This window comes from Passer domesticus, chromosome 9, assembly GCF_036417665.1.
Source record: "Passer domesticus isolate bPasDom1 chromosome 9, bPasDom1.hap1, whole genome shotgun sequence".
NCBI classification, from domain to species: Eukaryota; Metazoa; Chordata; class Aves; order Passeriformes; family Passeridae; genus Passer; species Passer domesticus.
In genome coordinates, this window is record NC_087482.1 from 37342375 (window position 1) to 37368428 (window position 26054).

General features: G+C 43.3%; 1 protein-coding gene and 1 long non-coding RNA gene across 7 annotated transcripts in view; one reads left to right on the top strand and one right to left on the bottom strand.

Annotated features, from left to right (window-relative positions):
* SETD5 (SET domain containing 5) overlaps window positions 1-26054 on the top strand; it is a 65060-nt gene that overhangs the window by 36567 nt on the left and 2439 nt on the right. For all 6 annotated transcript variants that reach the window (XM_064432777.1, XM_064432774.1, XM_064432778.1 and 3 more), the window contains 15 exons: window positions 3166-3314; window positions 3633-3750; window positions 4182-4291; window positions 4577-4823; window positions 5018-5098; window positions 7512-7811; window positions 8637-8954; window positions 9411-9653; window positions 13002-13131; window positions 14285-14538; window positions 15912-15968; window positions 17340-17807; window positions 19446-19738; window positions 22433-22566; window positions 25960-26033. In XM_064432777.1, coding sequence (XP_064288847.1) covers window positions 3166-3314; window positions 3633-3750; window positions 4182-4291; window positions 4577-4823; window positions 5018-5098; window positions 7512-7811; window positions 8637-8954; window positions 9411-9653; window positions 13002-13131; window positions 14285-14538; window positions 15912-15968; window positions 17340-17807; window positions 19446-19738; window positions 22433-22566; window positions 25960-26033 — 2976 coding nt within the window. The remainder of the gene's footprint in view (window positions 1-3165; window positions 3315-3632; window positions 3751-4181; window positions 4292-4576; window positions 4824-5017; window positions 5099-7511; window positions 7812-8636; window positions 8955-9410; window positions 9654-13001; window positions 13132-14284; window positions 14539-15911; window positions 15969-17339; window positions 17808-19445; window positions 19739-22432; window positions 22567-25959; window positions 26034-26054) is intronic.
* LOC135308077 (uncharacterized) lies at window positions 3663-17344 on the bottom strand. The gene is made up of 2 exons (XR_010368614.1): window positions 16390-17344; window positions 3663-5930 (listed from the first exon to the last, which is right to left on the bottom strand). It is a non-coding gene; the product is annotated as an uncharacterized LOC135308077 (long non-coding RNA).

Consider the following 26054-nt stretch of genomic DNA (forward strand, 5'->3'; position numbering starts at 1 on the left):
AAGAAATAAAAATAATGTTTTATTATGCGCTGCATACTCTTAATAGTTCAGAGAGTCATTTGACTTTGGTCAACAGTGATGCAAGTATATACTTAAAAGAGATTGAGATGTGACCTAAAAGCTTTCTCAAATCAGGAAGGGTAGGGAAAGATGGGTTATACATGGAGGATATGGGATTTTGTTCATTGGAATATTTTGAGTAAGACAAGAGGAAATGGTCTAAAGTTGCACCAGGGGAGGTTTACATTAGATATTGGAATTTACTTTTTTTTTTTTACCAGAAGGTTTGCCAGACTGGAATAGGCTCCCTGGGGAAGTGGTGGAGTCAGTATTCCTGGAGGTATTTAAAAGATATGGCATGTGGATGTGGCACTGCAGGATATGGGTTAGTAATGGACTGGACAGTGGTGGGTTAACAGTTGAACTCAATCTTAGAGGGCTTTTCTAACCTAAATGATTCTGTGATTTTATGATAAACCAGTTCTCAGCTGTCCTCAAGATGCAAAGGGAAAGTTTTGAAAATATGAAACTGTTTAGTGTTATGAATAAAATCATCTTAGTCCTGGCTACTGCCAGTTGCTCGACAAACTGAAAGCTGCGAATCACTTTCCTGACTGTTGTTGCCAAACCAAGCCCAGGGTTAGTATTTGCCCTTTGCTGCCTCTGATAATTGCTGACTTGAGCTCAAACCCTGACTGATTTCACATTCTGAAGTGAAGAGCAAAAGGGCTTTTATAAAATAAAGCCACTGAGTATTATGCAGATGTTGCTCTGCAAACATATCAGAACAGTTTTGGCTGATTAACAGTCAGCAGTCCCTAGCCTGTGACATGAATAAAATCATTTGTTCTTTTCACACATGAAAGCATGGCAGCTAATCTGCTTCATATTTCTAAATTCAGAGAATGAAAACAAGCTGATCTGTGTCTTACCAGAATGTGAGATCATTCCTGTTTCACCAAACTCAGATAAATAAGTCACACAGATGCAGAGTTTCTCTTTCCTGCATGGACTTTCTCCTCCTCTGACCACCCCACCTTAGCCCACCTGTATTCCCCAAGCTGTTTTCTGGCATGAGGTGAAGAGTAATACAAGTCAGTCATGGGGCAAAGGTGAAAGTAAAGGCTACCAGACATTAACTTCTGAAAGATATTATCTTGTTGTACTCTTAGGGTAGTAGAACAGTTTGGGTTGGGAAGAACCAGTGAAAGTCATCTGGTCCAACCCTCCTGTGTAGGTCCAGCTTAGGTGAGGAGGTATAAAAACAAATCAGTGATAGTATAGAAACAGAATTATTCAACTGGAGACACACTGGGTCCTAATTAATCTAATAATTTCACATACTTTCTTCTTATCTCCTGTCATACACTAGGAAATCCAGTCCCATTTATTTATTCCTTGTTGCTACAGTTGGACAGTACAAAATGCTGAAAGTAATTTAGCCACTACTCCGTGTAGTGCAAACAGTCTGATCCTACAGCTCACTCATATCGTGGGTTTGTTGGTCAGAAATCAGGTCCAACAGTGTGCTTCTTAGTCTGGAAATAACATGTTTCTGTGGACTTAGGGAATCCTCTGTGAGGTTCTGTCAGGACCCAAGACCTGAGGAGGTGAACGCCCTGCAAGGATCTTCAGAGTCTCCACTACATATATCCAGGTTTTCCCAATTGCTGGCAGATAGAGTGGTATAAGACAGCTAAACCCAGTAGGCATGACAAATGTGACACTGAATTGTATCTCAGGAGGAGCTCTGGACCGCTACTCCTATATGAATAGGTTTCAAATTAATATTTTTATAAAGCTATCTTTATCTTGAATCTGAGTGAGAAAAGTCAACAAATACACCTTACTTACTTAGAAGATCTGCAGTATAATGTCTTATAGAGACAACAAAAGTAATTTTCATGAGTGGCTTTTAAACAGAGGAGATAGAAGATCCCAATCAGAAAAAAAGGGTTTAGAAGACCTGTGGTTCAGTATCTTCATGTGCACAGTATGAGGGTTTTGCTGGGTTCCCAGTGCTCAGTGCTGCCTTAAGACATTAACTTTTATTTCCACAAGGTTAGAACGTCTTGTGTTCTGTCATTATTCAGGCTGAGCCCCTTAAACTAATTTTTATCCATTTCAGCAGAGTGCTCAGTAGCTGTTTCTAATGAGAGTTCTCTCAGGAAAAGTTGGGAACTTGCTTTCAGTAAAATTTTGTGGTTTGCTCCTAATTTAGATGCTTGATTGTCATTATTACCAAAGTCAGAACCTTTATGCTTCAATCCACTCTGGAAAAGTATCAAAACTGGGCCCTTATGAGCAGTGAATAGAATGCTTAGGAAGGAGCAGGCACAGCAGTGGTGGTGAGGCAGCCAGTCATCTTCACATAATCTTTACTTACAGAGAGGTTTCATCTGTTAAGTAAGAAAAGTATTTTGTTTTTATGGAATAAGTCTTTCTTATACCCTAGTGCTTATAACATCCCGTCCATCATTCCATAGAATATGTCATATATGGATGTCTGTACTTAAAGAATGTTGTGGTTTCATGCTGTCAAGACACATTGTGAAAATCAATTGTAATAGAGCTGTTGACTTTAACAAATGCTTTAACGAACTGTCACTACTTCATTAAAAATTTAGTTCCTCATGTTAAAAAAAATTACAATCAACAGTACTAGCTGAGCAGAGATATGTAGAGAAGTTTCTGGATGGAGATGGAAATTGCCAGCTTAAGTCTTTGGCCTGTTTGCTGGAATTTACCATCCTCTGCAGAAGGAAAAGCTTGCATTTTTTTCCTCTGAATATGTGACAACCCACAATTTAGGGAAGATCTGAATTATTCTAGCTGTGAAAGTGGCCATAATTGCAAAGCAATTCCCAGTTAGTAGCAAGTGACAGGTCTGGTTGTGCCTCCTAGCTGCAAGACTGAAATACTCGGTCTAATAGATTTGACAGACTATTGTTGAAGGAAAGGAATAAATACTGTTTGCTTTTGATAAATATTATCAAGGTTATTGGTAATTACTAAATTATGACGAAATAAACAACGTATTCACCTGGCAGAGTTTCTGTGTGTTGCTATTAGAATATTTTTTTCTTTTTATGTAGGTAATATATTCTTCATGAGTTAGAGGCCTTTGGTTCAAATTTTCCTCTTTTGCTCTGGTTTTTGTTACAGCTGCAGCTGGGAAGGGTGACTCGGGTTCAGAAGCACCGGAAGATCCTGAGGGCAGCAAGAGACTTGGCACTAGATACCCTCATAATTGAGTATCGAGGGAAAGTTATGTTACGACAGCAATTCGAGGTCAATGGGCATTTCTTCAAAAAGTAAGAGTACTATGAAATGATGGGTATGAGAGCATCGTGGCACAGAGAGACTGGTGTCTCTGTGGGATAGTGCTCACTTACAGGGTCCTGTCAGCTGTGCCTTCCATAGAAGTGGGAAATCAGATCTATCACCTCTGCTTGATGCTCTGCTTATGGACCAAACCCTCTGAAATAGATCTTTTAAATAGTTGGAATAATAACCCCCAGAGCAATAGTGCTGATGGAAGTTCTGCTTCCAGTGAAGTGAGGGATACTTGTTAACAACCGTGCTGTGGGAGTTGGGTATTTTGGGACTGAGATGTTCTGTTGCTTCTCCAGGCCATATCCCTTTGTGCTGTTCTACTCCAAGTTCAATGGCGTTGAGATGTGTGTTGATGCCCGCACCTTTGGTAATGATGCCAGGTTCATCAGGCGGTCCTGCACCCCAAACGCAGAGGTAAATTCTCTCTTCATCATCACTGTAATTGCAAATACATGTTTTACATAAGCTTAGTGCTTTCCCTAACTTAAAATGCACTAAATGCAGTAAATTCTCTGTGTCTCTTGCTTGTTTGATGGTTTATACTTGGAATATGAGACAGTTTGGGAACATGAGGGAGGTTTTTTTGGAAGAGAAAGATTTCTTTTATGTCTTTCCTTTGGCTGCATAATGGTACAATAGTACAGAGGGTAAGCAGGTGGTAGTAGTTGTGAGTGGAAAAGCACAGTATGAGACAAGAGCAGTGAAGCAGGCTTTTCCCTATGGAGAATTTGGGATAATTATTCCTAGAGTAGAATAAGAGCTACTTTGCAAAAGGAGACTTCCGTCTTGGAAGTGGGAAATGCAACCTGTGGAGACGTCAGCTTCTTTCTGCTTCGTTTAACAAGGTTCGCCATGTGATTGCTGATGGGATGATCCACCTGTGCATCTATGCTGTTGCCACCATTGCCAAGGACACAGAGGTTACCATCGCCTTTGACTATGAGTACAACATCTGGTGAGTCCTTCACCTCGCCCAGGAGCTCTCCACTGCCCTCCTGGACTGGACATCTTCCTCCAGCCCTTTCCTCGCATTCTACATATTGCTCCGTTTTCTACTGAATTGCATTTCCCGGCTATTCTGTCCAGTTCTGCTGGCATATTCTACAATAGAGGCCATAAGGTAGCCTGCTGTCCTTGCTTTGGCACGTGGTGAGATGTTTAGTAGGAGATGTATTGAATGTCTCTGTGCAGGGGTTGAGAAATGAAGAGTGACACGAATTATGTTTGTGTTTTGGAGCAGCAATTATAAAGTGGACTGTGCGTGTCACAAGGGGAACCGGAATTGCCCTGTGCAGAAACGTAGCCCAAATGCTGCAGAACACCTACCTCCACCTGTTTTAGGCACACTGATTGGGGCAGAAACTCGCCGGAGAAAGGCCCGGAGAAAGGAGCTAGAAATGGAGCAGCAGAGCATTGCGTCGGATGAGAACGGCAGTCAGCAAACTGAGGAAGTTCCTGAGGGACCTGCAGCAGTCAGTGACAATGAGGTAAAATCTTTGTCCCCTTGTTATATATGTTATCATTCAGTGCTGCAGGAGTCTGATCCAATAGCATTGGAATCTTCAGAACAGAAACTGCAGGAAACCTTTTTTTAAACCTTTATTTAGTGCCTTAAATTACCATAGAAATCTTGGTAACTTTGAAACAGTACGGGGTTATTTAATCTGGGTTTCTATCTCAGGTGCCAGAGAAGGAGGAGAAACAAGAAGGGGAGAAGGAGGAGCCTGTGGATGAACAGGGAGCCTTGGTCCACAGCAGACGGGCAAGTAGCTCTTTCTCTCTTGGTATCACCCTCTTTAGGACTTGCTTCATGCAGTGACCAACAGGTCCAGTTGGATATTTCACTTGTTTGAGCACAAATTCCATCTGTTAGTGATCTTCAGTAATTTGATTAGCAATGGCAAAAAAAAAAAAAAAGGGTTGGGAGTAAAAAACTACCCAGATTTGGTTGACTTCAAGTCGCAGGATTTATGTTAGGGTGCTGCAGATCAGGAGATAGATTGTAGAACTATAGATTTGTTTCCTCATGGAAAGATTTAATTGTTACTTTCAGGGCTGTTCTATAGTCTAAACCACACCTTTAGCAAAACCATCAGTACCAGTTTCCTAAAAGGTAATTGGATCTTTATGTTCCTGCTGCCCTTCCTTATTGCTAGTACAAGAATTTATGGCACTATATAGAACCATAGCATAGTTTGAGTTGGAAGGGACTATCAAAGGTCACCTAGTCCTACCCCCTCAGTGAGCAGAGATATCTTCAATTCAATCATACTATGAACCAGAACCTGATTTTTTTAAAACTTGATCATTTTTGCTGGGTTAGATTTGTAAACAGGTATCTGTTCAGTGTATGGTTTCATAAACATGTTGCCATGTGGGGAAGAGTGTGATCCAGTTGCAAAAGTCAGTAAGAAGGGGTAGACCACCAGGAAATCTCTGTATTTCCAAATTATTGTCATCTTCAGCAGTCTTGATCAAAATATATCTTAGTACTCTGGAATCCTTGATAATACAGTTCTTTTTTAGCCTTCATCTTTACTGACTGGAGCTGGTGGTTTTTTTCTTGTGTTGCTTATGGCTCCTGGGATTGCTGCCTGGATTAGAATGTTTTATGCATGTGAATGGAGCTGTTCTGGCTCTTAATTCATTAATTTAAATAAACAAGAGAAAAATCCAAACAAAAATGCAAATACACAAATAAAACAACCAACCAACCAACCAGAAACCCAAGGAAGAAAAACAGGAAAATTGCTCCTATCCTTTTACCAGACAACAAATGCATGGAAGCTAGGAATCCCCTGTTTTTCTTTGCTCATCAATATCATAATCACCTGCCTTCCTCTAATCAGGAATACGAATCTGCCAAGTGTAAATTTCCTGAGAAGTGTAAATTTCCTCCAGAAATTTCTGGAGAATTTCTCCAGGTTGCTGCACTATCTTAACATTTACATTTCCTTTAAATGTTAAGATAGTGCACCAACCTGGAGAGCCAAGGGCCATCCAGTGGAGAGATGCTTGGATTAACTGATGAATTTTTTTAGAACAGATGAGATAAAGCAGTCACTTTTCCACTGAAATTTGAATGAGAGCACTCATCCATCAGATTGGCCTTAAAGCTTTGGAGGGAAGATTTCATTTTAATGCAGGGAGGCTGATCTCTTTTTGGGACAGAATAGTTCAGTAAGCCTGAGTGAAGTGTTGGTTTCCTGTCAGCCTGTAAGCCCAGTTCCTATAGGTTGCACCAGTTAATCTGCTTTAATGGGATTCAGTTTTCTATACTTGGCATCAGGTAAATACCCATCTCTGTAGCTTCCCCAGTCTCTCTTTGTGTGTGTGTGTGTGTGTGTGTGTGTAGCATTTTTTAATAGAAAGCTGTAAAGGCCAGGCATGGGCTCCAAGATACTTTTTTCATTATAAATCTCAGAAGACACTTGACCCCACTTCTTAAAGCCCACTTGATTCTTGCCAGTCACTGCAACATTATTGTACTGGGCTTTTTATATGCATAGGTACCAATTATTCTTGACACAGCCAGGTGATAAGATTTCCTGTCCTTTGTGTTTACCTAATAAATTGACTTGTTTTGCCTCTCTATTCTCTCACGTTATATTTTTCTTAGCCACTATGTAAGCTGCTTAGACCAGAGCTTTTATTTTTGAGCTGGGTCATCTTCTGACATTCTTGCTGGGAAGAGAATGAATCTGGAACATTTTAATCAGTTTGTGTGGTGTATTACACTTGCTGCAAATTACTTAATCACGTACATCTATTGCCCCTGGCTTCTGTTTGGTTGGTCATTAGCAAATAGCTCTATTTGTTTCCAAGTCATCTCTCCACTCTACTTATGTTTTCTTAAGGTTTTTAATTCTTCAAAATTATGCATTTCCTTGTGGCTTTTTATTAATATAACTCAGTAGTATCTAAGTGGTCCTATTTAAGAACAAAGTCAAGTTCTTCTACTTGAGCTACAAACACATGATTATGTTGTTATTCTGGGAAATTTGCCATATTGAAAAATGCAAATAACCGATAAGAACTGCTTCTCTCTGTCCTCTGTCTGGCTTTTGTCATTGCTATTTGGCAGTTGTTCTCTTTGTGCTGCTTCCCATATCTGTTCTTGCCTTGTTTGTGTGCATAATTCACCATGCTTACTTCAATTTACCCTTGTGTTGTAGTCCCGGGAAGACAGGAAGGTAGAAGCCATCATGCACATGTTTGAGAACTTAGAAAAGAGGAAGAGGAGACGAGAGCAGCCATCAGACCGTAACAGCACTGATGCTGAAATCAGCGTCAATTCTGAAGCTCCTGAGCTGGAAGAAGTAAAAACAGAGACTCCTGAAACTGAAGATGGAAGTGCAGCACTGAGTGCTCCTGCTCCTCCTCCTCCTGCTCCTGCTCCTCCTCCTCCTCCTCCTGCTGTTTCTAACAGTACTGGCAGTACTGGGGTGAACACACGACGGTCCTCACAAGTAGCGGTAAGATGAAGATGGAATTGTTTGCTATCTTGTACAAAGCTCAGGTGCAGAATTTCTGATCATAAGATCACTCAGGTGGGAGAAGCTTTTTGGGCCTTTCTAGCCCATTCTGAGTTACGTAGGGACAGCTCTGAAGCTAGACCAGGCTGGCCAGTGTTTTATCCAGCCTTCTCCTGAAAACCTCCACTTTTGGAGATTGCATCTCTTCCAGTTCATGATTGTTAGGCTGAAAAAAATCTGCCATGTATCCAGTCTGAACCTCTCATTTCAGTGTATGTCCATTGATGCACCACTGCATCTTCTTAGTGGCTTCAGGCTGTTTGTAGGAAGACTGCTGTTACATCCCCCTCAGTCCTCTCTGGGCAGAACAAGCCCAGCTCCTTCTCCAAGTGAACCCCTTTTGAGCTTAAGTTGGATGTGTAAGTGCAGTGATGGAAAGTTATTTTCTTTTTGTTTGGATTTTTTTTTACCAGTCTGCTTTGGATGCATGTGTTCCCATTTTATGGCAGGGTTCAGACACTTTCCTGCAGTGCTCCTTGTCAGCTCAGGTCAGGAATAAGAGCAGTTATCTTGAGACAAGCAGCAAGTTTCCTAATGCTGCTTTCTTCCTAAAGACCCATGTTCTGTCCTTTAAGAATGCAGAAGACAAAACGATAATGTGCCAGTGTTGAAGGGTCCCCAAGGCCATCTTATGAACCAGCACAGAGTCCAACAAGATTTTGAGAGTCAGGTAGTGTCAATAAATAAATCTCAATTCTTGATCCTGTATGCAGAGAAAAGGAATACTCTTAGAGGTGCTCAGACTAATGACAGTTTATTTTGTAGGATGCTGTCCCTGAAAAAACAGTGACTAAGCCAGCTCCAGCAAAACCCTCCAGGCCCCGACCAAAAAGTCGCTTCTCTCGATACCGGACCAGTTCAGCACAGAGACTGAGAAGGCAGAAACAAGCCAGTTCCCAGCAAGCTGAACTCACACAGGCTGTCCCAGAGGAAGGAAACACTGCCAGCTTGGTAACCACAACAGATGTCAGCAATGTGGAAGGGCCAGGAGAAGGCAGACAGTTGACAGGATCTGACCCAACTGCTGTCCTGGCTACAGGATCCCAGTCTAAAGCTGCAGTCAAGTACCCCAAAACAAAAAAGGTAAATATGACCAAGTGCTCAAGGTTGGGATGGCAGGTATTCATTTAGGGTGCAGCAAAGAGGTTAACTTTCAGCTTAGAATTGAAGGCAAGAAAGAATGTGACTGCAACTGTCATGTACAAGCTAGGATAAAGTTGCAGAAGCTAATAGGCAGCTGCCACAAACTGGGCATAAATTAGCTGTTTGTGTCTAGAAACTAGTTTTGAACAGGGTGATCAGGTTTTTGGAGAATCATCTAATAAGATGAATGGAGCATAAAATCTAGCTACTTCTGTGACATTGGGTTGTGTTTCTAGCAGGTGAGAACTGGGTTTGTCACAGGAAGTCCTTCCTGTTCAGAAGGAGGGGAGTTTTAGCACGTGGGCTGAGCTGAGCATTGCTTCCCATACACCATTGTGCCATGTTGCCTTTCTTCTTCACCTGTGCTGGTTGCACTGACACTGTTTCCTCCCTCAGTACCTGGTTACCGAATGGCTGAACGACAAGGCAGAAAAGCAGGAGTGTCCAATTGAGTGTCCTCTGCGCATTACCACAGACCCAACAGTTTTGGCAACTACCCTGAATATGTTGCCAGGTCTCGTGCACTCCCCGCTGATCTGTACCACACCTAAACACTACATTCGCTTTGGTTCACCTTTCAACCCTGAGAGACGTCGAAGGCCCTTCCTGTTGGATGGCATTTACAGCTCCTGTAAGAAGGTATGTTTGCTTGTGTCTTACCTTTACACGATATGTGCTCATCTTACTGGCCTTCTTGTAAAGTTGTTGTGTCCTTTTGGAGATTATTTTCTGTATTCCCACTGAGCTAATATGTTGATGCACTGCCCAGGCCATGACTGATGACCTCCTTGCCAGAGTTCAGTTTTCATCCTTGCCTCTTGCCATGGTAGAACTGTTGTATGGCTGCCCTTTAAGAAATACGTACTTTCAGATCTGCAGTGGCTGTTTATTATCCAGCATACTCAATTCAAAGAGTGTTGATTGCTTCTGTTAGAAAGTTTTATGTTACTACTTTCACAGTCAGAGGATGGTTGGCATTGTGGGGATAGGACAGTGTTGCAGTGGGCCTCAAGAATCCAGTGCCTCAGTTATGATTCATTGTCTTTGGAAAGCCTTTGTGGTTTAAAAGCTTTGAGTTTGCCTGTTCACAAGAGCAAGTCCACAGCTCTTTGTTAGGCATCACAGACTGCCTATCTACAGCACATACTTGAGGCCATGCAGGAAGCCTGAGCCAGGCCCAGCTAAGGATTTAGTTCCTCCAGAGATGACCAGTAAATGCCAGTATTTACCCATCTGCAGGAAAGGCAGGGCAGTTCACTCAGTCAGATTTGTATTGGAATCCATCTTCCCTGTTGCCTGTTCATTTTGCTCAGAGACTTTCCAGTTCCTGTGTGATTACCTGAGAACAACTATACAGAAATATTTTCTGCTCTCCCTGTCTTGGTGGCTTTCAGGTACCATGTCCTGATTTCTTTGCCTTCCTTTGTTTGAGGGTATTTTTCCACAGAGAATCTTTGGACTTCACTGTTTTTCCACCTTCAGCCAATTTGTTGTCATGCCCTAACAATCTCTTCAGTATTTCCTTCATAGGTAAAGCTCTCCATGGTTCATATGTAGATGTATGACAACATCTTGTCTGTTTCTGTGTGCCTGGGCAACCTTCTCATGCCTCTTTAAGCTGAGAACTGCAAGGTTTGAGCTTCTTTTGAACCTTAACAGTGTCTTTGAGCCCCAGGGAAGAGAGAAACATCCAGAGCAAAGCTGGCAGAGTTATTTGGACTTCTGTGCTCGGTGCAGTTGCCTACAACTGGCCAGCAAGCTCAAAATTGAGGGAAAACTCATGGAACAATTCTTCCAATCTGTTCCTGCATTTGACTCTTTTCTAGTCAAATTATAATTCTCACTGCTGGACAGGGAGTGGACTAGTCTCACTATTGATGGCTTCTGTTTAGTCCACACCTTCTTTGAAGTTGTGTCCAAAACTGGGTGTTGTGTTGCAGCTGGGACATTTTCAAAGCAGAAAAGTTGCTTTGTGTCTTCTGACCTGTACCTATTTTGTGCATCCCAGTATGACTATTTTCTTTGACAAGTTGATTTAAACTCGTGTTCAGTTCATGATTTTGTATGTTTGTTAGAACTACCCATTCCTTTTGTAGCCTGTAATTGTAGAAGTGATTGCTCTAGAGTCTGCTAAGCTGTGTTGTGTTCTCCCCTGTCCATTTCCCAATTTAGTAGGGAAATTATTAATGGTGTCATCTGGCATTCTTGTTTCATAATCTGAAAACTTAAATACAGTACCTATTCTATTAAATAGTTAATAAAGTATTGAAAGTTGCTGTGTCCAGAACAGATGCAGCAGAAAAAATTTGTTCGATTTCTACTTTTTGAATGTAAATAATGGTTAGCTGTTCCAGTGAGAGGTTTCATCCATTTTGTAGGAGATCCCTGGCTTTTTCTTGGAAAATTATTTTTAGCATTTGGTGATTTTATGATTTAACAGCCTGGAGATAGAAATCTGCTTCTTATGTTCAGGAATGTTTAGAAAACTCACAGGGAACAACTTCTTTTCAGCCAGCTGAGGTCTAGAAATGGTCCAGAACTTGATGATACACTCTAAAGACCTGATCTGTGTCTTGTCTACTTTTGACTACTCAGCCAAGGAGGTTGATTTATAAAGGCTGTTGAAATAGATCACATATTTTCTTGGATTGTCAGCAGGCCTCATCCTTAAACTACTGAGAACTGTGCCAAAAAACTCAGCTGATGATGTCAGTTTGCATCCAAAGCATGGCAGTGTCTGAACCTCGCAAGGAAACTGAACTGTAACCTGCTCTCGCGTTAATCACACCCTGTGCAGTGACTTGGCTGTCAGATCAGATGCCACGTTTGAGGTAGAGGTGCTCCAGACTGGCTGCCACTTCTCCTTTTTGCTGGCAGCCACAGTGGAAACCCTTGAGTTATATTTGAACAGAGAAGAAGCATCTGCTGTACAGTAGTGAAGGCCATCAAAATAGATCCTGTCACCTGCTCTTCATCCTCGCATTGAAGTTTTCACTTTGAGGATTGTGGCCACTGAGCTTGTGATGTACTTTCACCATAGCTTTGAGGAATCATAAGACACACGTGTGTCTGTAATAGGATACACATTGCTGGCATGCAGATGAACTGTGGATTCCTGAAAGGTAAAAGTACAATTTTAAACCTCTCTAGGACAAGAGGAGTCTGGTACAGTGAGTCCCCTGGGTAAACTACACGAATGACAATTGCTTTTTGCTTTTTTTCTGCAGTTTGCTGTCATTTCACTGGATCACCTGAGTGTTTTCCCTTATGTTGTGGCAGTTACCTTTACAGTAGAATAAGCAAAGATTCCTGCCTGCCATCTGGAATCAGTCTGTATCAAGATACAGGGCTAGCACACACACTGCAGCAGCCTATTTGCTGAGGCTTCAGTTCATGTTCGCTTGTGTGAGATGTGAAACATTCTTAATTGTCCATGTTCAGAAGACTAGTGTGGCTTACCTTTTCTATTAGTAGCTGAAGAAAAGATTTGCTTTTATTATTCTTTTCTTGATTTACCCTCCTTGAAAACTGCTGCTTGCATTTAAATCAGATTTTTTTTTTCCCTCCAATTTGTTCTCCTTGGCAGGAAACAGCTTTTTTGCAAAAATCAGTGGTTGTACATAGTTCATTATATTGGTGTCCCTTTTTTTTTAAATGACTATTGTTTTAATAGTTTTAGCTGCCACCATCTTGCATTTTTATATTTATAATTTGCTCTGTAATTATCTCTGTTACTGCTGATGATTGCTGCTCCCAGAACCCGTGTCAGGAGGGGCACAGCCCCAACACAGTAGGCGGTGAGCTCAGTGCTGACAGCCGTGTTCTAACTGCTCTTAGAACACACCCGAGCACACGCCAGCGAGGTAACACCAGGCTTTGAGCAGCCTGCCCTGCCCCACACAAATGTAGGGGTTGGGGTGCATCCTGCAGGGTTGCAGAGGAAGTACCCGAGGAGTTTCACGTTTATGCAGTCTCGTTCTGTTTCAGCGCTGGATCAAACAAGCCCTGGAAGAGGGGATGACTCAGACCTCACCAGCTCCACCTGAGAACAGAACCCAGTGTCTATACCAAAGCAATGAGAACAGCAGCTCCTCCAGCATCTGCAAAGATGACACAGGTGAGTGCTCAGCACCAGCAGGGCAGCCTGGGCACTGGACTCCGACTGGGGAAGGTGCTGAATACCAGAGGCAGCTGTATTGTGACATCTTAATGTGTCCTGCTGCCTGATGGCACAGCTTAAGGGTAGGTGGGAGTGTTGCTTTGCTGTTCATTCAAATTTCTGCAGACCCATTCTAGCTTGAGCATCTGTAAAGTCAAAAGATAATCACTTAACATTGCATTATCAACCTCAGTGCTCTGGGATGTCTTGTACAGTGGAAGGGAGAGGCTAGAGGGAAGAGAGCCCAGGATCATCTCTTCTCAGCCAGGTGCTGGTAGAAGGTCAACTAAATACTTGCTGACTGTAGGAAGATGTAGCAAAGTCTTACAGGTATGTGTGCAATAAACAAATGGCTAAGTAAGTCTCAAGGATGGAGAAGCTAAAGTCTGTGAGTAAATCAGCAGAATGCTTAAATATTGTGTCTGAATTTGCAGAGAAAGAGAGTGCAGATCAGCCCAGTCAGGGATCAGTTTTCCAAGGATGACAGACAAGAAGCTAGACAATACACAAATAATACAAATTTGATTATTGAAAGGTGAGATGAACAGGAAATAAACAGATGCCAGAACCAATAAATGTAGCTCTCGAGCAAAACCTAACCTGTAGAACTTACTGGTGATTTGGTTTTGTTTTTTTTTTTAAACTAAGCATCAAAAAATATTATTATTTTGAAGAGAGGTAGGCCTGAGGGAAAGGATTTAATCCATGGTGGAGGTGGAAATATGCTTGGGCTGTATTGATGTAGCCTATAGGGAACTATTAGGTTCAGGTAATGATAACTGAGTTGTCTCTGATTTGTTTGCAAGAGTCATAATGACATGTCCTCTGACCTCTCTCCCCTTTTTAACCTTTCCTGTCTTCCATTCCCCTAGCTCCCTCTTGTGCTTGCTTCTAGTTGAAATATTTTCTTTCCTTGTTCACTGTATGTTCCTGATGATGTATTGTTCTGTTACCAGTAAGAAGTAACTCAGAGGTACTTCACTTTTAGGAGTTTGTTGTAGTTGCATTGAAGACTCCTGGGCTCCATTTGGGCTGGGAGTGGGTGGAAGAGGACAGCATGTGCTCAATGCTCAGTGGGTCAGCCGTGTCCTCAGCTCAGTTTGTGTTTCAGACTTGCTGAGTCCCCTGAAGAAATGGAAGTCTCGCTACCTGATGGAGCAGAACGTCAAGAAGCTGCTGCGGCCGCTGTCGCCGGTCACTCCCCCGCCTGCCGTCCCCTCGGTCCCCGGCGCTGCCAGCCCGCAGCTGGCCACGGCCTGCCCCTCGCTGCCCGCGGAGGAGGAGGCTCGCAATGGCTACGGCGTCATGTTCTCACCCATCCCCTCCCTGGCTGCCAGCCGCTGCAATACTCCACTACAGTTCGAGGTAAATCTGCGCGCTGTGCTAAAAACAAAACACAATATTTGCAGCACAGCTGGCACTAGGGCCTTCCTTTCTGAGTATGTGTTCCTGAGCAGCATCACAGTCTCAGCACTGCTGCCTTCCTCTTCTACTTCACTTCTGGACAGATCTCCTCCTCTGTGAAGTGTCAAACTTTGCTACAGCCCAGCCTCTTCTCACTTTGTAGCTACCAGTAACATTAGTCTTATCTTTTTTTTTTTCTATTTCTGCAGAGTAACTCCCAATTTCTCAGGTTTTTCAGTGACCTTTAATCATCTCCCCCACTTCAGATCTCTGTGCCAATGGGGTTTTCAATCCCTGCCACTTCTAAAGAGTACAAGTATTCCATTTCTCAGAGGCTGTAATGCATCCTTGGCTCCTCTTTCCCCAAACAGCTTTCAGTAACCCAGAGTATGGTAGTGCTACTTCACATTGTGTTCCACTCTGTTCTTTGGTTTTACACATTAAGGTTTTTCAGACTCAATTTTGTGATCTTTTTAGAGTGCATGCAATTTAGAGGATGCTTGGCCCCTCCATATTCGTAAGAGTGTCAGGAAGGGCACAGCCCCACTACAGCCAAAAGCATGCTGTTTCTGCTTTTTTTGTGGAGTTTGTCAGAACTTCTTGTTAAGAAATTTTTGAGATTCCTCCGTTTTCTGAGGTTTTCTACTTTACAGAAAACAGTGACTCCTGCTGTATTTCTCTGATAGCAGCATAGCTCTGGGCATCCTGCCTCTCTGATTCTATTTTAGGTCTGCTCAGTAGCATGGAAAGGGAAGTGCTTGGGAAGAGCCCTTTAATGGTGCTGTTACATGCACACACTGCCTTCACTGATATAGATGCTCAGATGATACAACACTTCATAAAGCTGGCTGCTCACACCTCTTCTCTTGACTTGAGCTGGAAAGGTGGTCCACAGTGGATTGAAAGAGACATGTTTGTTTTATAGTTTATGTCTATGAAAGGTCAACTTAGTCTTTGGGGGAATCTTAGTTTACTTTCTGGGCTAAACCAGGCTTTTCTTCTCTCCCATGCTCTCAGACTAAAAACCATAAGTGTCTTTCTCTATACTTCATGGTGCAAAATCTGTCTGACAGCATCAGAAATACAGAGGTAGCTGCTGCTTTTCTTAACATTCATGTGCTCTGTTTTGGGTACTAAGTTGCATCATGAGATGCAGTAACCCAGTTCTATCTGTGCTTCCAGGAGGCTTTAGAAACTACTTAACCAACCATGATGCTGTCCAGACTGGGGCCAGTTGTTTAGAATAACCATTGCTAACCTGTGTGCTTTTGTACATTGTAATTGCCTCTTGACTTTGAAGTAGATGAATAACTAGATGCTTTTCCCTCCTCTAGAACGTGTCCTCCCCCGAGAGCTCCCCTGCGCATAGGCCCGAGTCCATGTCACCTGAGGTAGTTATGGACGTGCTGGGAGGGGAGGGAGGAGTGTCAGGCTCTGGGATTAAGGGTGGAGCTTCAGTCACAGTAGGGCTGAGGAGAGTTTTCAGGGTTATCACAACAAAAATTGAAGACTGGAATTTGATTCATTTGTGGGAATCAGTGCAAAGACTCAGTATGTCTCAGCTACTGAGGTGCAGGCAAGACCCTGGAATTGCCATCACCAATTTCAGGCTCAGCCCAGCCCATGAGTGTCTGTGAAATTTACTGAGTAGTGGCCAAACGACTGCTGGGGAAGGGAGAGTATTCACCACTAGTTTTGTCTTACAAGCATACAGTGGTGCTCCTGACCTGCTCTCTTCAGCCTTGACTTACCACATACTCACTTGCAGACTGAAAATGTTGAGGAGATGGTAAAATGTAGTATTTTGCTTACCCTGACCTGTTGTAAAAGATGAGATGAACTACAGTCAGTGACTGTTTCATAGTAGAAAATATGTGCTCATCTCCAATGTGGTGGATTACTTGGAGCTGTAATACAGCAGGAGAAATGTTCTCAGCCACAGCAGGAGGGCAGAGCTGGTGCCTGGTGCTGCTGTGTTGTTCCCTCTGTGCTGTAGTCCTGCAAAGAGGATGAAATCTTGTCAGTTATACTCATTGTTTGAGATCCTGACATATTAATGTGGTGAAGGAGATGATTATTCTGCTGCCCTGGAGGGTTTTTGGCACTTTAAGTAGATAAATGAATATACTGTTGTATTATTGCCTAGTGCTTCACAAACTCTGACAGCACAAAGATGATGCCATTGTGGTTTTGTTGGAAACTGTGAAATGTAAAAATGCAGTAAAAATTAAATGAATGTACTATTGTTAGAGATTTCCAAAGTTCACAATAAGTGAAAACAAATGGCTTAGAGGTCCTGGGTATTTTATTGTTAGGAAGTTGGTAGTGGCTGACTTGGGACAGGCAAGAACTTGGCTAATAAAACAGCAGAAGGACAGCAGGTCTGTTCTGTTCTCTCCTGGCTACTTCTCTGTATGAGCAGTAAGCCTCTGATGTATGAGGCAATTGAAAATGCTGAGTTTAATTCATTAACTGCCTGGGGATAATGTTGAGCTTTATCCTCTTGCTGCAGAAAGACTGCTGAAGGGGAAGGGGCATCCTGTATTGGACAGCTGAACTGATCATTGTTTAGTCTCAGTCATTCCCCTGTGGAACGAGCAGAACAGTGCAGGAAAGAACCAAAGGGATAATCAGAAAGGAACGGGGGAAACGGGAAGCTGGCATTGTACAGAAGGTTTTCTGACTGAAATTTCTCTCCCTACCCTTGCTTGACCTTTTTTCTGACTACCCACCCCCTCCTGTATCCTTCTCGGATTTCCCAGGTCTGCCTCCGATCCGACCTGGATTTGAAGGGTGGCTACCTGGATTCCAGTGCAAACACCTGCCAGGAACGGCCGTCGCTGCTCAGCTTTGCATCCTCTGATGTGGCTCCACAATCCTCCATAAACTCTACTTCAGAGATGAACTTCCCAGGGAAAAGTGGGGAAGCACAGATGCTGCTACGAAGCTCTGATCAGGCTTTTCGGACAGAGTTTAATTTAATGTATGCCTTCTCCCCACTGAACGCTATGCCGCGTGTGGATGGGCTCCTGCGGGGCTCTCCTCCTCTGGCAGAGAGGAAGCCCATGAATTCAGAGGCAGCATGCTGCAGCTCTCCTGCCGAAGGGTATTTCAGCAGACACGAGTCAGGGCTGCTCAAAGAGACAGCACATGGGTCCATGTCCCCCTGCAGCGAGAGGGCTGCTGAAGGCACCAGAGCTGCTCCCCAGAATCCGCCACAAAGGAAGAAGGCAAGTACTCCTGTGAAAGAAATTCTTACACTGCTGTGAGGATTACTGTTCCCACTCAGGTTACTGCAAAGGGACAACAGAGAGAGTCTGGGCCAGTTAGCCAGGCATCCAGTGCCTGGGTGCAAACAGTTGTTACAAGAGAGAGAGAGAGCTACCCTTTAGGCAAGATTTTGATGTGAGAAGAGGAAAAAAAGACACCATGGTGCAAATACCTCTTCTGGGATCACAGAAGAAAGAGCAGGATGCTGGCAGCTTTCATTAACGATTGTCAAACTGAGACAAGACCCAAAGCAATAACACAGTGCAGCTGTACAGCTGGTGGAGGTGTTATTTATCAGGATGAAAAAGGTCCTTACTGGGAAAGAGGGTCCAATGTTTCAAAAGAAAACACGGGCTGTTTACTACAACATAGCAGAACATTTCCATAACATTGCAACAAAAATAAGATGAAGGTTATTTAAATTTTAGCTCTTTGAAATTAAAACACAGGAATATAGTTTAACAAAAGCAAATACTTACTGGTTTCTTACAGCAGGCCAGTGACCCTCATGGGACTAAAACTGAGGTAAAATGTTCAGTCAAGGTAGTGCTGTGATAAAAATGGGTACTCATGGGACAAATTATCAGTGCCTTTTCCTGTATTTGGAATTTTTTTTATGGCAAGTGTGGTAACTCAGATCACTTGTATAAGGGTCCAGGTGGATGGAATATCTTATTTCCATTCCATTTCTGGAGTCTCTTGATTTTTTTTCCTTTGGTTTTTTTTTTTCCTTTTAAAATTACATTTAACTTAAAACCTTCATATGTTGAGTTACTTTTGGAAAAAACCTGTTCAATATTTTAGCATCATAAAGCCTTCTGTATGGGCATTGAGTCATAGCTGATAAATTCTTCAGCAAAGCTGCCTTCTGTGAGTCCTTTATGGCTCCTTACCTTATAATAACTCTGAGGGAAGGCATGCTGAAAGGTAAGTGCCCAGCTGGAAATATTTGTTTCTTTTTGGTTCTGCTGACCTTGTGTTCCAACACTGCTGTATCTCTGGTTGGTGTCTTTGATAAATGTGAGACTGCTTTGCCCAAAACACTTTCTATCTTAGCTACAAGCAGTTTGTTTTGGTGGTAGGGCTGAAGTTTGCAATGCCTTCATAGCAGGAACCTGCTCTAAGCAAGTTAAAATTCTGTGCAAGGCTTTGCCAAGCTTTTAGGGTTAATGTGGCTGAACTAGTGCAGGTGAACTGGGCACTGAAGATACCGGTTTTGGCAAGAAGACTCCTTTTACTTGTTTTGGGGATGTACAAATACTGAAAAAAAGTTACATAATGTCACGAACCAGAGAGACTGTATGGAGTGTTTTGAGAGGAGGGAGGTTATAGAAGCTTATTGCTTGAATATGCATCTCCTGAAGTAATGTGAAAATCCAGGTGGTTAGAGAAGCAAACGAGCTGGATGTTTCTACTGATGTATTGGTCGTAAAAAGTAAAAGGAGGGTGATCATGGCAGTCTGAATTTGCAGATCCAGCAAGAGTCGATAATCCCAATATACCTTCTCACGTTTTACCTGCAGACCCAGATGTTTCTGGACAGTGTGTGGGCCTGTTCCTCTGTGTTCCCTGGCCCACGGCTGTGTTTGCTCCCCCAGGTGTCGCTGCTGGAGTACCGCAAGCGGAAGCAGGAGGCCAAGGAGGGCGGCGAGTCCGGGCGCGGCGCGGGGCCCCCGAGCCGGCAGGGCAGCGCCGGGGCTGACCCGGACGGGAACGGGAACGGGAACGGCCCGGCGGGCGGCACCGCCCGAACGCCCTCCTCCCCCCAGAGCGGCTTCTCCCCTTCCCATCCCTCCCTGCCTCACGTAGAGGACATCAGCCCACCAGACTCGAGGGGCTGCAGTTCCTCATCGTCGCTCAGTAAATCCCAGGAGAGCATCAGCAGTAGGTGGTGAGTGTTACCCTTCCAAGAGAGCCTGAGATTCCCCTCCAGGGAAGGACCGAGCTCCCCAGGGGGCATTTCCATAACAATATGTGCAGTGGGATGGATTCATTTGGGTCTCTTGGTATTGTTCTCTTTCATAATTGCTAAACAGCTGTGAAGGATACCAGCACTCTTCTCAGCCTGTCTTTTAGTTCTTGGTTTAGATATCAAAAATCTGTATTGAAAGGTACAAACTCAAGCAGTTGTTGCTCTTCCACAGATTCCATTTTGAGGTCTTGGGTTGTAAGGTCTTACCCAAGCAATGAAAGTCTAACACAGGTCTTTTTTAGCTGAACCTTCGCTCTTCTTGGACATGAGTGATACTGAGTCCATTCCTGTTCTGAAGGAAAGCTCACAGGCCTCTGTAGCTTTGCATTTGAGAAACAGGGACTGTGCAACAACTCCAGCTTTGCTAATTTACCAGACTCTGGTCAGTGGCGTGCCTAAGGCATGGACAAACCACCTTTCTCATGGTTACCCTGAGAAGGTTTGGTAAGGGGAACATCTGCAAAAAGTTCAAACCTGGTCCAAAACATGAAGGAGTGCACTGAATTGCCAATGATGGCATTATGGTGCCAGTGATGGCTGGGAGGTTCTGCTGACTGGATCTGTGCAGGGCCCTGGCTCTGCTGCCCTGGGGTCAGGTTCTGGTGGTGCACACCAGCAGCAGAAAGGCACACACAGACACACAGCCCCTTTTCTGATGCTGATCTCCACATACATGGTTGAGTCACTGCTGGGGTAGTGGCAGGGGGTGGCATGAGGAGAAATTCAAAGCAGTGCTGAGAGCAATGAGAAGTGTGAAGTTTGTGTTGAAAGCACTTTGGTGAATTTGGAGAAATAATAGATCTGTTTCCTTCCTTTTTCCATCACTTTTCAAGCAGAGTTTAATGGAAACAATTTGTCTTTTACCTCTCTGACAGTTTTTTGTCTACCAGAGGACCTTCTGCCAGATATTGGGACTGGCCACAGCTGAGGCAGTCTGCTAATGATTAGTTTATCATCATTATTTTATTTTCAAATATTCTATAAAAGTGGTAATAGCCCATGTTGTTCTCCTCCTTTGCTACTTCCTTCTGCCTGTGAAAGAGTAGGAAAAAGGCCAACCAGCTGAATGAACTAAAACTAGTTCAGGGTGAGGTGTCAGTGTGGTATCCTTGCTTTAGTACCATCTTTTGTGTTCTCTGAGCTTCATCTGCTGCTCCCTCAGCAGGTCCTGCTCTGGCTTCAGTTTCCCACATGGTTTCAGGAGTAAGTATTGTGTGGGTATAAAGATCCTATTGTTATGGGACACTGGATATAAAGTTGAAACCATGCTGATATGTTTTGAAGTGGGATTAAGCAGATTTGCTGCCTTTAAAATTCTTGGGTGTCTGAGTTTTAATGGGCACGGCTGACAAACGTAGATTCACTTTCTACTTTTAAAAAATATATTAGAACCTGTTACTGAGATAAAGTGACCCAGTTTCGTCTTTCACTCCGTGTGTTTATATATCAGATACATTTCCAGACATTCACAATAATATTAGGAACAGAAGAAATTGGTGGGAACTAAAATTCCATGCCTTAATGTGTAGAGTCTTCCAGATTTTTGCTGAATTCTGCAATAATTGAGAATAGCTTTCATTAAAAAAAAAAAAAGAAAACCACAATGGTTTGTCTATTTCAGTTGCCAGGATAAAGCCATCACAATGTAAACAGATGTGCTGCTGCCCAGTAAACCCACCCTTGCAGAAAATAAGTCTCCAAGCAAACAAAATATAAAAAAAACTGCTAATGGAAAGCACAGTTTTCAATATATCTTAACAAAAATTGAATACAGAAATCAGTTAATATGCATGCTTCCATCATATGCAATGCATTTAATATGATCTAAATATTTAAATTCAGGCATTTTTAAGGCACAGATTCATCAGTGTCCAGAGCAAAGGCATTGTAAGTCCCTGCTCATGGTGATGCTGTCTCTAGGTTAAAAGACATCTTTCCAAAGAGATTTGGATGGTTCTGTGTGTGGTAGATGGAATGTTGACTCAGAGGCCTGAGGTTTGTCTTGTAGCTCTTGTTTTTCTTCAATAGTTTGGCTTTAGGAAAGCCCTAAACTTCACCTCTTTGTCACCATTAGACAAGACACTTATAAAATGGAACAATATCTAGCATAATCTTGAGTGGAAAGTTTTCACACTACAAAATGAACATGACAAAGTGGCATTAGTGGGCAAAATGGCCCAGCTAGCTCTGCTCAGGAATATTGCAGTATCCAGCTGTATTGTCTTGGCACTGTATTATCATGAAGGTCTTGAGTTTGCTTCTGCTTAGTTTAATGAACGTAATTATGCAAAATAGCTGCAGTTCATCTTAAGCCAATACCAGGATTTTCAAAAAAAGATTTGACTCTCAAAATAATTTTTCTGTAACTAGGTGATTTACTGAACTGGATGCTATACCATGTTTTTGATTAAAGACTTGGTGTTCTGAGGGCAGTGGCATCATGGCAGCAGGGACCAGCAGGCTGAAATCCCACTGGACGTTTTTACATGGCAGAAGCATTACAGGAGTTTGTTCCTCATCCATCTAAAGAGCTGGTGGTCTCTGGTGGCATTGGTGGCATTGCTGTCAGCCGTGCCACAGCAGTGCTGAGCTGTGCCTGGGGTTTTGTTGCAGGATGGTGCCGACGTCGGTGGAGAGGCTGCGGGAGGGCCGGGGGATGCTGGAGAAGGTGCTGCGGAGCGGTGCCAAGGTGTCCCAGAGACACGAATCCTCCCCTCCCCAGGACTCTGCTCTTGACAGAGATGCAGGTAGGACTGAAACTTGGGGGTGTTTGCTTGTGGGAAACGATGTGCTTGCATAACTTTGCCAACTTGTCTGTGAAGTTGGTTAGTTGTACCTTCATCTTTAACATTATCAAAGCCTTCTGCAAACCAAACTTTACTGTTATTCAGATACTGCTTGAGCCTGTATCCCTCTCCTGTTAGACCTGGAAGACTTCTAGATTTTTTTCTAAGGATTGAATTCAAGACTGCCTGCACCTTGACTCTGACAGGGACAGCTTCTTTGTCCTTGGACAGATGGGTTAGCACCTCCTGTGCTCTGAAAGAGCTGTCATTTAATGGACAATGGGTGAACATGCAGACAAGTGTATTACCTTGTTTCTGAGCACTTCAGGGCAAGTATGTATTTCCTTCATTCCAAATCTGACTGCAGTAGGGTGTGTTTGAGACCAGATTTGAAAATTGACTTCTCATTTGGAGTTCTCCTGGTTTTGTACACCCAAGCACATTCTTTCAGTGCTTTTTCTTCATCTAGTCTTGAGAGGAAGTCCTCTTCCCTATCAAATATGTCACAGGTTCATGGGACCCCACTTGGAGTCTTTTCCCTGTCTTTCCCATACCATTGGAAGTGGTTTTCTTGGTTATTTTTTGGAGGGGTAGGCAAAATCCAGGCTCTTAGAACAGGTCTTTGCCCAGTGCAACTTGTACAGCTCTGGCTCTTCAGTGTCACCCAAGACTTAGGATGGAGTTTTCCTTTTTCACTTTCATCTGCAGTGATAAATTCTTTCTTGTTACATAAACCCCATCCCATTGTGAGTTGTGAAAACCTAATGCTGCAGCTGACAAAAGTCATCTTGTTTCCTTCATCCTAGCACAGCAAAGTACTTTTTTTCTTTTTTTTTTTTTTGCTTGCTCTGGCAATTTCTTCAGCAGCTTGTTTAGATTCTTGTTTAGATTCTTTGAGCCACCTCCCCTCCCCCATTTGCTGCTGTGCTTCTTAGTGAAACAAATGGGTGGCTGAGTCCCTGCTGTTCCTGGTAGCACCTGGAGGAGTTATGAAGATGCACATTTTCACTTGCTGCTGCTGGAACAGATAATATTAACAGGAACTAAAAAATCCCAAAGTTGGAGGGTTTGCTGATGAGGCATGTAGCAATGAAATGGAATTTGTGTGCATTGCACGCTTCTGAGAACTGCAGCTGCTCTCAGCAAAACCTGTCACTTCATATATGCTTTAGGTTGGCACAGGCCAGTACAGCCAAGAAAAGCAGTTATTCATGTCCTTCCCTTGTGCAGGTATTGAGAACGGGGGAGGAACATTTGGCTCTAGCTTTTAAGTTTACATAAAGCAAATTCAGAAAGGTCATAGTTTATTTACCATTTGTAATTTAGTCTTTCAGTAGTCTTTAACTTGTCAAGGTTTCTTTCTGGGAGCAGGCAGTGCCAGTAAATTGTGTAGCCCTACTGGTGTGCCCAGCCTTTTAAGAAACAGTTTCTTCCAGAAATCTTTATGTTTCATGTGATTCCCATACTTGACTTCTGTTAATCACAACAATCTCTGAATTGAACAGCTTTTCTGTGCATGACTTTTTAACAACACATGCCCTAAACTTCTGAATTTTGCCATCTTGCAGTACTTGTGATGCCTTGAGAAGGCTGACCTAGAACAGAGGCTAGACAGAGTTAAAGAATAAAGTAGGGATTTATTAAAAGGCCAGGCTACACCAAGATGAACCCAAAATGGTCACAAAATGAATGACCAGTCAAAAAGTCTCTCACTTTTATAAGTTTCAATCCATTTGCATATTGGAGTTAATTGTGCAATTATAGCTTTGGGTTAAGAAGTTCCATCCTCCTAGTTTTTCTCTTTTCAGTTCACTGTTGTTTATACTTTCTGGGCCTGAAGCTTGTGACAGTTGTCCTTGAATAAGCTGCAAAAGGATTGTTTTGTCTACCTACCCTGTGCAGAGAAGTTGCTAACATGTAATATGAAGCTCAGAGTTACACACTAAAGCAGTACAGAATCTGAAAAATATGAAAGCTAAAACTTAAGGCATCACTTGGAATGTCACCAAACAGCCCCTTGCTGCATCAATGACATTTCAGAAATGGAAGGTGGCACAGGACACATGCTGGAAGCTCCAGGCCCCGGTCTCTGTGCAGGCCTGTGCCCTGAGGGAATTTCTGAGCCTCAAGAACAGGCAAGGCTACATCCAGATCCGTGTTAGCTAAGCCAGCACTGTGGTGGAGCACAGAGAGGACAATGGCAGCAGAACCATGGGCACTACTGGCACTGATGCTTGTGTCAGTGCAGCTGGGGCAAAGCCAGACTTGTCTGGCAGAAGTACAGAGCAGACTGAGGCAGCGTGTCCTGTTTCATGACTGAGACACATCTGTCATTTAAATTTGATACTAATACCAACACTGTTTCACCAAGGCATTTCAAATGCGGCTGCTGAGAATCCCTGAGATGCTGCAGATAAACAGTTCTGTCTCATTAGTCTGCAGGAGAGCTCTGATGTGAAATCATCTAGTCCCAGCAGCTTCACCCCTCCTGCAGAAAGCAGCATCACCAGCCATGGTTACAGGGGTAGCAGCTGAAGCACACAGTTGGCACAGTGGCTGTGTCACTGCACTGAGTGCTTCTTGCCTACCCCAGGTCAAGTTCAGTGATATGGTAGGACAAGAAGCTCGCTCACCTTTGAAGTGCAAGAAAGGCTTACTCTGTCAGGAAACATTTTATTCCTCTTGGTTTCTTGCATATTTGAGGTGGATCAGAGTGTGCTGTATGCTGCCAGTGCCCCTCAAACCTCAAAGCATTTCCATCATCTTGGCCTGTTAGAAAAACAGGCATTTCTGAGTTCCAGGAGTATCTCTGTTCATAGCAGCTCAGTTGGCTTGTAAACCATAGTCCCCAAAATGGCAGCATGGGATGTCTGTCTTTGGAAGCGTTTGGATCTGCCTTTGAGGAAAACCCACCACAGATCCTGCTGACAGCCCTCTATAGGGGCAGTTTAGTCTCCTAAGATGTAACTGTATCCATGTGGATTCCTGTAACCAAGAGTGAGTGAGAAATTACAAATCCTTACAAACCATCTTCTGCCTCTCATATCCTACTGAAGAGCCAGAGCAGCCCTGGCTGTGTCTGTGCATTATCTCCAGGCGTGGTCATTCAGACAGGCTGGTCCAAGGCAGGTGGGCTTTGTGATAAACCAGAGCACACTGGTGTGAGGGGAGTGGCCACTCTTACACATGTGGCTGTTCCTACATGTTAAGGTTTCCCAGTTGTCTTTTGCTGGGTTTCTTTGGTTCTGAAATGGTGGTGGCTGGGGAGGCTGGACTGTGCAGTGTCATTTGAGAGGGAGCTGCTGTGGCCTCAGTTGGCGGGGTGAGGTTTAACATCTTGCCTGTACATTGCAGATGCAGCAGAAGGAGACACTCCAGAAGCCCACAAAGGACCAGCAGTTTACAGTCCTTCTCGATACAGCTACCAGGTAAATGCTTTCATACCTTAT